The following is a 14158-nucleotide window of genomic DNA, read 5'->3' as shown; positions in this document are numbered from 1 at the left end:
CTCTGCTGCCTTCACTACTTCATCCCTCAAAGCTATCAATTCTTCTTCTACTGTATTTCTTTCCCCCATTCTTGTCAATTTTTCCCTTATGCTCTTCCTGAAACTCTGTACAACCTCTGGTTTAGTCGGTTTATCCACGTCCCATCTCTTTAAATTCCCACCTTTCTGCAGTTTATTCAGTTTTAATCTACAGTTCATAACCAATAGATTGTGGTCAGAGTCCACATCTGCCCCTGGAAATGTCTTAGAACTTAAAACCTGGTTCCTAAATCTCTGTCTTACCATTATATAATCTATCTGATACCTTCTAGTATCTCCAGGCTTCTTCCATGTATACAACCTTCTTTTATGATTCTTGAACCAAGTGTTAGCTATGATTAAGTTATGCTCTGTGCAAAATTCTACCAGGCGGCTTCCTCTTTCATTTCTTTCCCCCAATCCATATCCACCTACTACGTTTCTTTCTCTTCCTTTTCCTACTATCTAATTCCAGTCACCCATGACTATTAAATTTTCATCTCCCTTCACTATCTTTTATCGCGTCATACATTTCTTCAATTTCTTCGTCATCTGCAGAGCTAGTTGGCATATAAACTTGTACTGTTGTAGTAGGCATGGGCTTTGTGTCTATCTTAGCCACAATAATGCGTTCACTATGCTGTTTGTAGTAGCTTACCCGCACTCCTATTTTTTATTCATTATTAAACCTACTCCAGCATTACCCCTATTTGATTTTGTATCTATAACCCTGTATTCACCTGACCAAAAGTCTTGTTCCTCCTGGCACCGAACTTCACTAATTCCCACTATATCTAACTTTAACCTATCCATTTCCCTTTTTAAATTTTCTAACCTACCTGCCCGATTAAGGGATCAGACATTCTACACTTTGATCCATGGAACACGTTTTCTTTCTCCTGATAACGACCTCCTCCTGAGTAGTCCTTGCCCAGAGATCCAAATGGGGGACTATTTTACCTCTGGAATGTTTTACCCAAGAGGACGCCATCACCATTTAATCATACAGTAAAGCTGCATGCCCTCGGGAAAAATTACAGCTGTAGTTTCCCCTTGCTTTCAGCCGTTCGCAGTACCAGCACAGCAAGGCCATTTTGGTTAGTGTTACAAGGCCAGATCAGTCAATCATCCAGACTGTTGCCCCTGCTACTACTGAAAAGGCTGCTGCCCCTCTTCAGGAACCACACATTTGTCTGGCCTCTCAACAGATACCCCTTCGTTGTGGTTGCACCTACGGTACGGCCATTTGTATTGCTGAGGCACGCAAGCCTCCCCACCAATGGCAAGGTCCATGGTTCGTGAGGGGAGGATGTAATCAATATAGTTTATGAAAGCAGTTGTTACCATGTTACTCGTGAGATTCAAAAGTAAGATTTGATGGCTGAAAGAATGTGAATTATTGTATAGTAAAAGCAGAGTAGCAAACAAATCTTGGCAGTTAATGTTTTGTAGATTTTCATTTGGCTGTACCTAGGTTCTGTTTGTGCTATTATGAGTATTCACCTGTCAGTTGATGTTGGTGCATCACTTCCTACAAGTTAAGTGAAAGACCACAAAATATGCAGTGTCTCTATGGAAAAGAACTCTCCGCAGCCATGGCTGGGTGAGTAATGGGTGCGCATAATCTAGCACTACCGCGAACCCGACTGTCGATTGCTGCCACTTGTTCCACATTGGTAATGCTGCAACCAGCTAGAAACGTACGTGCTGTACATGAGTTTTGAGGTTGCACCCGAGCTGGTGATACAACCTATGAGTGAAATGCTGGACCTGTTACAGCACTGATTAACTGGGAAATAAGTACCCAACATGTCTGTTAAATTGCTGAAACTCTGTGTCTGCCAGTTATGTTGGAGTACATCAGCATCAATTTCATATTAAAGATAAATGCACTTCACACAGAATTCAAGGAGCCTTTAGAGAAGCCACTAATCTAAAGTAATTGTCTCCCCAACATAACTTTGACGAAGAAACAGCCCAAGTGAGATATCTTACAGAATGAGCTACCACTCAATAGAATGAAAGTGTGTTGTTAAATGACAAAGGTATTTCATTAGTATTTATTTGTGTCACAATTTTCACCAAACTCACACACTGCTTATCTAAATAATCCTTCAATGTTGAGAATGTATCACTAAATGAATATTTTCTACTTTCCTTTCCAGATAATTTTGTTTCAGTAATGTCTTTAATCTCATTAGGGCAATTTATTGTGCAATTTTATTTCCTGGTAGAAAATGCTGTTTCAAGTTTCTTGTGTATTCTTCCTTTAAAAATATAACTTCAAACTGGATCTTGTTGTATGGTCATCGATAGAGCTGTTTGTGCAGTAATTATGTAGGTTCTTTATGTGCATAACTGATTAGTAAATGTAGTGGTGTGATGTAGTTCAGATCCGAATAGTTCATACAGATCTTTACAATGAGCCAGATTCCTATTTTTGGTTATTATTCTTTCGCTTTTCTGTAGTTTGATAACTGTGTTCATAATTTGGCCTCTGTCTCCCATCCTCCCCCCCCCCCCCCCCCTCATAAAAATAAATAAATAAATAAAATAAATAACATTATGGCATACCAAAAATCAAGGGCAAAGACATACGTAATCTCCTTCATTGATTTCAAAAAAGCATATGATTCGATTGATAGAGAATCTCTGTTATCGGTCCTGGAAGAAATGGGTTTGGATAAGAAAACGACTAATATTATAAAAGCGACCCTTACAAATACATTTTCGAAAGTTAAATTTATGGGCGAGCTATCGGAACCCTTTGAAATAAAAATGGGAGTGCGACAGGGCAATGGGCTCTCACCATTGCTGTTCAATTGTGCGCTTGAGAAAGTAGTCAGAGAATGGAACACAAATATTAAGAGTGGTATAAGGCTGGGTTGCAAAAAGAAGAACCTTAAATTGCATTGCTTTTGCGGATGATATGGCCCTGTTTGCTGAAACAATGGAAGAAGCATGGGTGCAAATCCTTGAACTAAAGAAACAAGCAGCTAAAATTGGTCTTCACATCTCCTTTGAAAAAACTAAGATATTGACAAACATCAAGCACTCGTGTAAATACCTCAAAGTTCACGAACAGATGATTGAAATAGTAAAAGAATTCAAATATCTTGGAGAATGGATTAGTTGGAATGCTGGGGAAAGCAAAGCAATGGAATCCAGAAAAAATAAACTTGAATTGGCCTTCCAACTAACAAAAAATACATACAACAAAAAATCCCATTCAAGGGGGTCCAAAATTACACATTACAAGACAGTGATTAAGCCAGAAGCACTGTATGCAGCAGAAACACTTAACATGAATTTCAAAGGCCAAATGGAGAAACTTGAGGTAAAGGAAAGAAAAATTTTAAGAAAAATCATTGGGCAAACATTTCAAGACAATAAGATTATATACATCAAAAATGAAACTCTCTACAAGGAAATTGAAAAACTTTCAGATTCTATGCGAAAAAGGAGAATAAATTTTTATTGTCATCTTCGCAGAATGAATTCCAACAGATTAACTAAACAAATCTTTGACTTCTTCCATAACTGAAAAACAAAGCCCAACTGGTTTAAAGAAACTGAGAAAGACCTAGTGGAATTAAATATTTCAGAAAATTCACTTATTGATCGAACTGCTAAGTTAATTACTAAAGATGAAAACATAAGGTTCCAAGACAAATCCACACAAAAGTCCAAATCCTTCATCTCGGAAGAAGAGAGGAGAAGAAGATCAGAAGGAATGAAGAAATACTGGGCCCTAAGAAAAGAACAACGCACAAAGAAATGATTGATCCAGCGTACCCCAAAGAGGGTGAAACGAAAGAAGAAAAAAAAGAAAATAAATAAATAAATAATCCATAACTAAGAACTGAGTGTACATACGAAAAGCATGTAACTAAAAGGCACCAGCTGTTACACACTGATGATAGGAGACTGTAATGACCTGTATAATGACATTGTGTCTGCTAGTTCTGTATGTTCACATCACTTCAATTGAAAATCAACATTTTTTCCTAAAAACTTTGTGTTTTTCGCACAATCTGATCGACGTTTAATTTAAGAGTGTCATTTTCCCTCTTCAAACTGAAATTCAGGTCATTTGTTTTCTATACATGCAATTTTAATTTATTGTATATTGACCAATTGTGGACTTCCTTGATGGTTTCTTTTGCTTTCTTTGGAAGTTTTCTTGCTTTCTGAGTGATTACAATATTGCTTTCCTGAGGAAAGAGAGCTTTTTTTTTCCCTCCCTATGACTGCGACTATTGGACAGGTCATTGACGTATATAAGGAACAGTGCTGGTTCGAATATACTACCCTGAAGAATTCCTATATGAATGTATTGCGGTTCTGAAAAGTGTTTCACTGAAAGTTTATCCTTATTTGACGACTGTGTTATATGTACTCCTATACCCTATCTGTTAGATATGATGCCTATGTCCATCTTTTCAGAGATGGTTGTGGGACCTCGGCTGTTCAGTACCGGATGTCAAATCAAACACTTGTCAGCCATATAAATTTCCAAACTGTTGTTTTATTGGGCTATTTATTTGGTGATAGAATTCCTTAGTATATTTTTCATAATTGATTGCATTGTTTCTGAGAATGACGACAGCAGCGAAGTGGTCTATATTTTTATGTCTTCTACATTATGTTTCGTTGGCAGAGGCACAATTATTGTCTGTTTCAGGTATTCTACAAATGTATGTGATGGAGTGACTCATGTATCTATTCTATACTACTATAAAAGTCGTAGTTTGACAATATCACCAAAAATCTAAAAAAGTTCTTGATCAATTTACTTCAAATTTTGGCACAACACTCCAATAAACCTTTAGGTATAAGCTACATATTTCTGTTAAACAATGCTGTAGAGGTTTTGTATTAAAACTGACTGTGAGGAAAAAAAGTCTTGTGAAAATGTGTTTAGTTTTCTCTCTAACAGTGTGATGATATCAGGAGACTTAAACCATGAGACATATTATTTCTCCTATATAAATTCTTTCTCCTTATATATAATTTTTTTTAAATGTGCACAAGAATGTGCTGTTTTGTTTTATTCCTTGTAGTTGATTTTAACAGAAAACAAGAAAGTTTTATTTATGGCTTATCAGCTTATGATTAGAATACTATTATGAAATCAGTCGTCTGAAACATTCTAATCCTATCCATTCACAGATTAAACAATGCAAAATAGTGTCATTGAAGCTACCATCCTCAGATCCAGCAGCGCCAATGATCTCAACCAATTTACCCATTAATTTTAAGCGACCTCAATTTTTAATCAAGGTTTCCTTTGAAACACCAATAAACAAGGCTCATAGTTAGAGAGAGGGGGGTGGGGTTAGGGGGGGGGGGTGGACATAGGGAGTGGAAAAGAGGAGAGAGGAGAGAAAGGTGGGAAGAGGTGAGGGACAGAAAAAGGGAGAGGAGGAGATTGACATAGAGGGGGGGGGGGGGGGGGGGGGGGGGGGAGAGAGAGAGATTGACAGAGTGTGGAGGAAGATGAATATACCATACCTATTTAGCCCCCCTCCCCCCCCCCCCCCCCCCCCCCCCCCCCAATGAACCATAGACCTTGCTCTGGGTGGGGAGGCTTGCGAGCCTCAGTGATACAGATAGCCGTACCGTAGGTGCAACCACAATGGAGTGGTATCTGTTGAGAGGCCAGACAAATGTGTGGTTCCTGAAGAGGGGCAACAGTCTGGATTATTGACTGATCTAGCCTTGTAACACTAACCAAAATGGCCTTGCTGTGCTGGTATTGCGAACGGCTGAAAACAAGGGGAAACTACGGCCGTAATTTTTCCTGATGGCATGCAGCTTTACTGTATGGTTAAATGGTGATGGCGTCATCTTGGGTAAAATATTCCGGAGGTAAAATAGTCCCCCATTTGGATCTCTGGGCGAGGACTGCTCAGGAGGACGTCGTTATCAGGAGAAAGAAAACGTGTCTACGGATCGACGCGTGGAATGTCAGATCCCTTAATCGGGCAGGTAGGTTAGAAAATTTAAAAAGGGAAATGGATAGGTTAGAGTTAGATATAGTGGGAATTAGTGAAGTTCGGTGCCAGGAGGAACAAGACTTTTGGTCAGGTGAATACAGGGTTATAGATACAAAATCAAATAGGGGTAATGCTGTAGTAGGTTTAATAATGAATAAAAAAATAGGAGTGCGGGTAAGCTACTACAAACAGCATAGTGAACGCATTATTGTGGCCAAGATAGACACAAAGCCCATGCCTACTACAGTAGTACAAGTTTATATGCCAACTAGCTCTGCAGATGACGAAGAAATTGAAGAAATGTATGACAAGATAAAAGAAATTATTCAGATAGTGTAGGGAGATGAAAATTTGATAGTCATGGGTGACTGGAATTCGATAGTAGGAAAAGGAAGAGAAGGAAACATAGTAGGTGACTATGGATTGGGGCTAAGAAATGAGAGAGGAAGCCACCTGGTAGAATTTTGCACAGAGCATAACTTAATCATAACTAACACTTGGTTCAAGAATCATAAAAGAAGGTTGTATACATGGAAGAAAGCTGGAGATACTGACAGGTTTCAGATAGATTATATAATGGTAAGACAGAGATTTAGGAACCAGGTTTTAAGTTCTAAGACATTTCCAGGGGCGGATGTGGACTCTGACCACAATCTATTGGTTATGAACTGTAGATTAAAACTGAATAAACTGCAAAAAGGTGGGAATTTAAGGAGATGGGACCTGGATAAACTGACTAAACCAGAGGTTGTACAGTGTTTCGGGGAGAGCATAAGGGAAAAATTGACAAGAATGGGGGACAGAAATAGAGTAGAAGAAGAATGGATAGCTTTGAGGGATGAAGTAGTGAAGGCAGCAGAGGTTCAAGTAGGTAAAAAGACAAGGGCTAGTAGAAATCCTTGGGTGACAGAAGAAATATTGAATTTAATTGATGAAAGGAGAAAATATAAAAATGCAGTAAATAAAGCAGGCAAAAAGGAATACAAACGTCTCACAAATGCGTTCGACAGGAAGTGCAAAATGGTTAAGCAGGGATGGCTAGAGGACAAATGTAAGGATGTAGAGGCTTATCTCACTAGGGGTAATATAGATACTGCCTACAGGAAAATTAAAGAGACCTTTGGAGGAAAGGGAACCACTTGTATGAATATCAAGAGCTCAGATGGAAACCCAGTTTCTAAGCAAAGAAGGGAAAGCAGAAAAGTGGAAGGAGTATGTAGAGGGTCTATACGACGACGATGTACTTGATGGCAATATTATGGAAATGGAAGAGGATGTGGATGAAGATGAAATGGGAGATATGATACTGCGTGAAGAGTTTGACAGAACACTTAAAGACCTAAGTCGAAACAAGGCCCCGGGAGTAGACAACATTCCATTAGAACTACTGACAGCATTGGGAGAGCTAGTCCTGACAAAACTCTACCATCTGGTGAGCAAGATATATGAGACAGGCGAAATAGCGTCAGACTTCAAGAAGAACAAAATAATTCCAATCCCAAAGAAAGCAGATGTTGACAGATGTGAAAATTACCAAACTTTCAGTTTAATAAGTGACAGCTGCAAAATACTAACGCGAATTCTTTACAGACGAATGGAAAAACTGGTAGAAGCCCACCTTGGGGAAGATCAGTTTGGATTCCATAGAAATGTTGGAACACGTGAGGCGATACTGACCCTACGGCTTATCTTAGAAGCTAGATTAAGAAAAGGCAAAAGGCAAACCTATGTTTCTAGCATTTGTTGACTTAGAGAAAGCTTTTGACAATGTTGTTTATTGTAATACTCTCTCTGTACAGAAACCAGATGGCAATTGTAAGAGTCGAGAGACATAAAAGAGAAGCAGTGGTAGGGAAGGGAGTGAGACACGGTTGCAGCCTCTCTCCGATGTTATTCAGTCTGTATACTGAACAAGCGGTAAAGAAAACAAATAAAAATTTGGAGTAGGTATTAAAATCCATGGAGAAGAAATAAAAACTTTGAGGTTCGCCGATGACATTGTAATCCTGTCAGAGACAACAAAGACTTGGAAGAGCAGTTGAACGGAGTGGACAGTGTCTTGAAAGGAGGATATAAGATGAACATCAACAAAAGCAAAACGAGGATAATGGAATGTAGTCAAGTTAACTGAGATGATGCTGAGGGAAGTAGATTGGGAAGTAGTAAAGGAGTTTTGCTATTTGGGGAGCAAAATAACTGATGATGGTCGTAGCAGAGAGGATATAAAATGTAGACTGGCAATGGCAAGGAAATCATTTCTGAAGAAGAGAAATTTGTTAACATCGAGTATAGATTTAAGTGTCAGGAAGCCGTTTCTGAAAGTATTTGTATGGAGTGTAGCCACGAATGGAAGTGAAACATGGACGATAACCAGTTTGGACAAGAAGAGAATAGAAGCTTTCGAAATGTGGTGCTACAGAAGAATTCTGAAGATTAGATGGGTAGATCACATAACTAATGAGGAGGTATTGAATAGGATTGGGGAGAAGAGGAGTTTGTGGCACAACTTGACTAGAAGAAGGGATCGGTTGGTAGGGCATGTTCTGAGGCATCAAGGGACCACCAATTTAGTGTTGTAGGGCAGCGTGGAGGGTAAAAATCGTAGAGGGAGACCAAGAGATGAATACACTAAACAGATTCAGAAGGATGTAGGTTGCAGTAGGTACTGGGAGATGAAGAAACTTGCACAGGATAGAGTAGCATGGAGAGCTGTATCAAACCAGTCTCAGGACTGAGGACCATGACAACAACAACAACAACAACAACAACAACAACCTATTTAGCAACAGCGAAGCATTGCTGTGTTTGCTAGTCGTGTTGATAAAGGCAACATGTATGCTCTAATCACATTATTTCAGTATACAGTACAGATTATTTGAATTGGGATCTCCTACTTACCCATGAAGTCACCTTAACTAGTTACATCTTTTCACCAAACCTCCAGGATGAATTGAAATTTTAATAGCAGTGCTGTTTCTCTTACCATATTTCTTCCAAACTCAACAATTAGGAGCTACTCCATGCGTAATGTGGTAATAACACAGTGCCCAGGATATCAGGGTTTCAGTCACAGATTTTTAGTCATCACAATAGATGAATAATATTGTGTGTATTGTATCAATGACCTTATTTACTCAGTTTCTTAGATTCTATTGTTTCCATGGATATAAGAATATTGTTGTTATTTCGTTTGTTTATTTTCCTTCCCTTCTTGCACTTGGTTCTATAAGTTGTTTCTAAAAACCTGTCTGGAATTTTTTATTGGCGCTAATAAGATTGTCAGTTTTCTTTTTGCAAATAACGTGATCTCGTCTATCTTAGTGCATCGGAGAGACTTATTGCTGTACATCTGTTCTGCCATTTAGATACCTGGATGACTATCGAAATGATGATGACAGTGATGATAATACTAGTAAAAGAAAGAATGATGAACTGAAATTTATTAAAGAGCAATTATCTCTGAGGAAGCCTTCAAAATCATCTTCTACTGACGATGAGGTAAAACCAGAACGTGTGAGAGTTCGAGCCTCGGATTACACGTCTTCAAAGGTTTCTGGCCTCACAATATCGGTAAGTCTGAAACACAATTTGTTTTTGGTCAGTAAAAAAGCATTTTGCATGCTGTAACTGAATGTATTTAATCACCCAGATGTGTTTTGTCTTTGTTAACCCTTTCTGCTCCACTGCCAAACTATTGTTGGGATTCGCTAGGTTCATGGCAGAGCTTAATACGAAGATCTAACAACTCAAAGCATGTCGCATTCACATGTTTCTAGTAGGATGATGGTTGGTAGAAAATGTGCAAGTGATGATACGGCCATGTCTTTTCTCAAAGACTTCTCGGATGAAGGAGAATTTAGTGAGGAAAGTGACAGGGAGGAAACTTCCGTGTGCTGTGACGTAGGTTGTAGGGAACTGGAATCCACTGATTGAATGGAAAGTGGACAAGAGAGAGGACCTGTAGCAAATACCTGGAAAGTTTATCGCAATGGTGACAGTGAGCCCACGAAGTTTCCTTTTTCTATCACACAACCAAGTTTCACCATTCCTTGTGATGTTGGGCCAGAATTTGAACCTGAAAATTTTTGTCCATTCTTCACTGACAACTTTATTAGTGGAACTGTGAATGCTAGAAAAATGTATGCTAAAGAAAAAATACAGAAAGTCACTCCACTTACAAAATACTCAGTGTGGCACTCGTGGAGGGATGTTTCATTACAAGAATTGAAGGCTTTTGTTGGTGTAATATTGAACATGGCCTAGGGTTTGAAGACAGAATAAGTTGATTATTTTGCAGAAAACTGGCTAGAATGAACTCTGTTTTTGAAAGATGTTTTTTTCTCATTTCCATTTTTCAAATATTTTGGATGCTGCATATAGTTCCACCTGTCACAATTCAAGGGTGTCAACATATGAGAGGGAGCAAGGTGAAGAACATTAGTGAGTACATCAACAGTAAATGCAAAGAACTTTATGTACCAAAAAGAAAAAGTGAAATGATCATATGGCATTGTTGGCCGGGATGTCCCATTCGGGTTCAGTTGCCAAGTGCAAGTCTTATTTCATTCAGCGCCACATTGGGTGACTTGCAGAATGTGGTTATAGAAGAGAGCACAGAAGCATTCACAGGAAGAATTCAAGAGCTACAATCCAAAGACACCTAGAGAATGGGGTTTACGAGTTTTCTGTCTGTGTGATTCAGAAAATGGTTGTGTTTTTTCTCACATTCCATATTATGGAAAGACAACTACACTAATTCATCCTGGTTTACCTTGTGCATCCCAAATAGTGGTCCACTTGGCGCAGCAGTTGCTAGCTTTGGAAGATTGTTCAGGCTATCACATCTTTACTGACAGATTCTACACAAGCCCTTAACTTGGGGGGGAATTGCACAAAATAAAATTTCATCTAATAGGTACAGTTATGCTTTCTCGGCGGGATTTTTCATGTAATTTCAAGAAGATGAAACTTGAAACTTCCTGGCAGATTAAAACTGTGTGCCGGACCGAGATTCGAACTCGGGATCTTTGCCTTTCGCGGGCAAGTGCTCTACCAACTGAGCTACCCAAGCACGATCCGTGCCCCGTCCTCACTGCTTTACTTCCGCCAGTACCTCGCCTCCTACCTTCCAAACTTTACAGAAGCTCTCCTGTGAACCTTGCAGAACTAACACTCCTGAAAGAAAGGATATTGCAGAGACATGGTTTAGCCACAGCCTGGGGGATGTTTGCAGAATGAGATTTTCACTCTGCTGCAGAGTGTGCACTGATATGAAACTTCCTAGCAGATTAAAACTGTGTGCTGGACTGAGACTCGAACTTGGGATCAGTTGGTAGAGCACTTGCCCGCGAAAGGCAAAGATCCCGAGTTCGAGTCTCAGTCCGGCACACAGTTTTAATCTGCCAGGAAGTTTCATATCAGTGCACACTCCGCTGCAGAGTGAAAATCTCATTCTGGAAACATCCCCCAGGCTGTGGCTAAGCCATGTCTCCGCAATATCCTTTCTTTCAGGAGTGCTAGTTCTGTAAGGTTCACAGGAGAGCTAATGTAAAGTTTGGAAGGTAGGAGGCGAAGTACTGGCGGAAGTAAAGCTGTGAGGACGGGGCGTGAGTCGTGCTTGGGTAGCTCAGTTGGTAGAGCACTTGCCCGCGAAAGGCAAAGATCCCGAGTTCGAGTCTCGGTCCGGCACACAGTTTTAATCTGCCAGGAAGTTTCATATCACCGCACACTCCGCTGCAGGGTGAAAATCTCATTCTGGAAGATGAAATTTGCTGAAAATGAGTTATGTGACTATCAAAATGAGATGAAAATTGCGTATTGTTCATTCCATGACAAGAGGTTAGTGACAATGCTGTGCACATTCTTTAGTCCTCAAACCCAATTGATCATTGTTTATAGGGAGGAACAAGCTGTGTAGTTCCTGAAACCCACTGTTATTTAAGAATACACTAAGTTTATGGGAGGAGTGAATTGAGTTGAACAGAGCTTATCAGTACTGTGGTTGCTGTGGTTTTACAAGATGATCATACAAAATTTGGAAAAAAATTATTCTTCTGGCTGACTGAAGTTACTGCAGTGAACAGTTATATTCTATACACAATGGACAGAAATGAATGTGAAGAACAGCTGCAAGCTAATCTTTGCTATAAAAGAATCTAATCAGACAGCTAGTCAGCCAGGTTAGAAATACAGACTCAAAGAAGAGTAGAAGTCTGTCATCACTGACACTGAGAAAAGACTGAATGCAAGGTTACATTTTATAATGCAAAATGAAAGAAAAGAACAACAAAGGGTTGCATGGTTTGCAGCATATGCAAGAAGAAAGGAGGAAGAAGAGAAACAGTTTTCTACTGCAAACATACAAGAGGAAGCCTGGAATTCACCTGGGGGGATGTTTGAAGAAGTACCATGCAAAAAAAAATTATAAACAACCAAAACAAAAATACCGTATGTGCTTTCAAAAACTAGCATAAAAGAAAATAAAGTTGTCAAGTGACCTCATATTGCATTTTACTTTTTTTTTTTTTAAATGGCAGCACCGAGCGAGGTGGCGCAGTGGTTAGCACACTGGACTCGCGTTTGGGAGGACGACGGTTCAATCCCGTCTCTGGCCATCCTGATTTAGGTTTTCCGTGATTTCCCTAAATCGTTTCAGGCAAATGCCGGGATGGTTCCTTTGAAAGGGCACGGCCGATTTCCTTCCCACTCCTTCCCTAACCCGAGCTTGCGCTCCGTCTCTAATGACCTCGTTGTCGATGGGACGTTACACACTAACCACCACCACCACCACCACCACCACCAAAAATGGCAGCACAATAACCCATAATCCCTCATATCATTATCCACCTAAAATAAATAAGAGTTAGGGAGAATGCAGTGAGTAGAAAAACTGTATTGGAAAGGGTTAACAGGGATCATCAGAAGCTGTTCTGGAATGTTACATTATATCTGATTTTATTTAAAACAGTTCACATGTAAACCTGATTATAAAATGCAAGGTTACTTACAGTTGAATTTTATCTCACTTCTTGATGGTTGCACTGCTTTCACTCAGATTGAAAGTTTTTGGCCTTTGGAGTATTACGAGAGATATCACAGTCTATGATACAACAAACACCATACAGAAACACAAAATACAAACAGCCAATGCATGATCAGCAATTTTACTCCAGACTGACAGATCCCACAGACCCATAACTTAACAGTAAAGGAAGTGAAATATTATGAAAAGACTAATGTATAAATTTAACACAAAAATGGATTAAACTTATACAGAAAAGCTTACTGTAGAATCGAAAGCTGTTACAGCACAATAAGGTAAAAAGGACAACAATGTGAATATTGGGCTAACTAGAGAACTAATAAAAAAAATAATGATATCCTCAAAATTATAACAGACTTGGGAATGACAAAAACAATATGAACACAGAACCTACAGCCCTCAGAAAACTCAAACTCCAAAACAAAAATATTGTTATTCCAAAAGCAGAAAAGACAATGCAATTGTCCTTATGGACAAAAAACAACACATTGACAAAACGCGAGAACTCTTTTCACAAAATGATATTAACAAACTGAAATTTGACCCAACAAACAGGTTCTGGACGAAGGTAAAAAATACCTTGGAACATACAGACCACAAACTAGATGATAAAGGAAAAAAATTAGGACAAAACAATCCCATTGTACATACCCTCCGGTGCAAGCCAAAAACAAACAAATAAAACATTCCAGTACTACCTATTATATACAAGCTACACTTCCAGGATTTATGTTAGAAATTTCTATCTGAAAACTTCAAAATACAACAAAACCTGGAAGCTAACAGCCAACTTCCAGATGAATGCATTAATGAAACAGTCATGTTACTAAAACTAATAACAGAACAAAACTACCTTTTGTTCAGTACAGAACCTACTAAAAGGAAGATAATATACCAATGGGCTCTCCAATTTCAGGTGTATTAAGAAATATTTTCACAAACCAAATGGAACTGCTTGCTTTTAAAAACATTATTGCAAATAGAAACAGTACACCAGGGTCAGATACATGGATGATATTACACCTTATAGATGCAGCATCAACAAATACTGACAGGCTATATGCAGGCATAAACACAACAGACAAAAAGATCAGATTCA

General features: G+C 39.0%; 1 protein-coding gene across 1 annotated transcript in view; it reads left to right on the top strand.

Moving 5' to 3' along the window:
* LOC124554911 (ATP-dependent DNA helicase Q5-like) overlaps positions 1-14158 on the top strand; it is a 309389-nt gene that overhangs the window by 226448 nt on the left and 68783 nt on the right. Inside the window, exon 10 of the mRNA XM_047128599.1 lies at positions 9383-9587. Coding sequence (XP_046984555.1) covers positions 9383-9587 — 205 coding nt within the window. The remainder of the gene's footprint in view (positions 1-9382; positions 9588-14158) is intronic.

This window comes from Schistocerca americana, chromosome X, assembly GCF_021461395.2.
Source record: "Schistocerca americana isolate TAMUIC-IGC-003095 chromosome X, iqSchAmer2.1, whole genome shotgun sequence".
In the NCBI taxonomy this organism is placed as follows: Eukaryota; Metazoa; Arthropoda; class Insecta; order Orthoptera; family Acrididae; genus Schistocerca; species Schistocerca americana.
The sequence above is the reverse complement of the archived record's forward strand: the minus strand, read 5'-3'. Positions and strand labels throughout refer to the sequence as shown.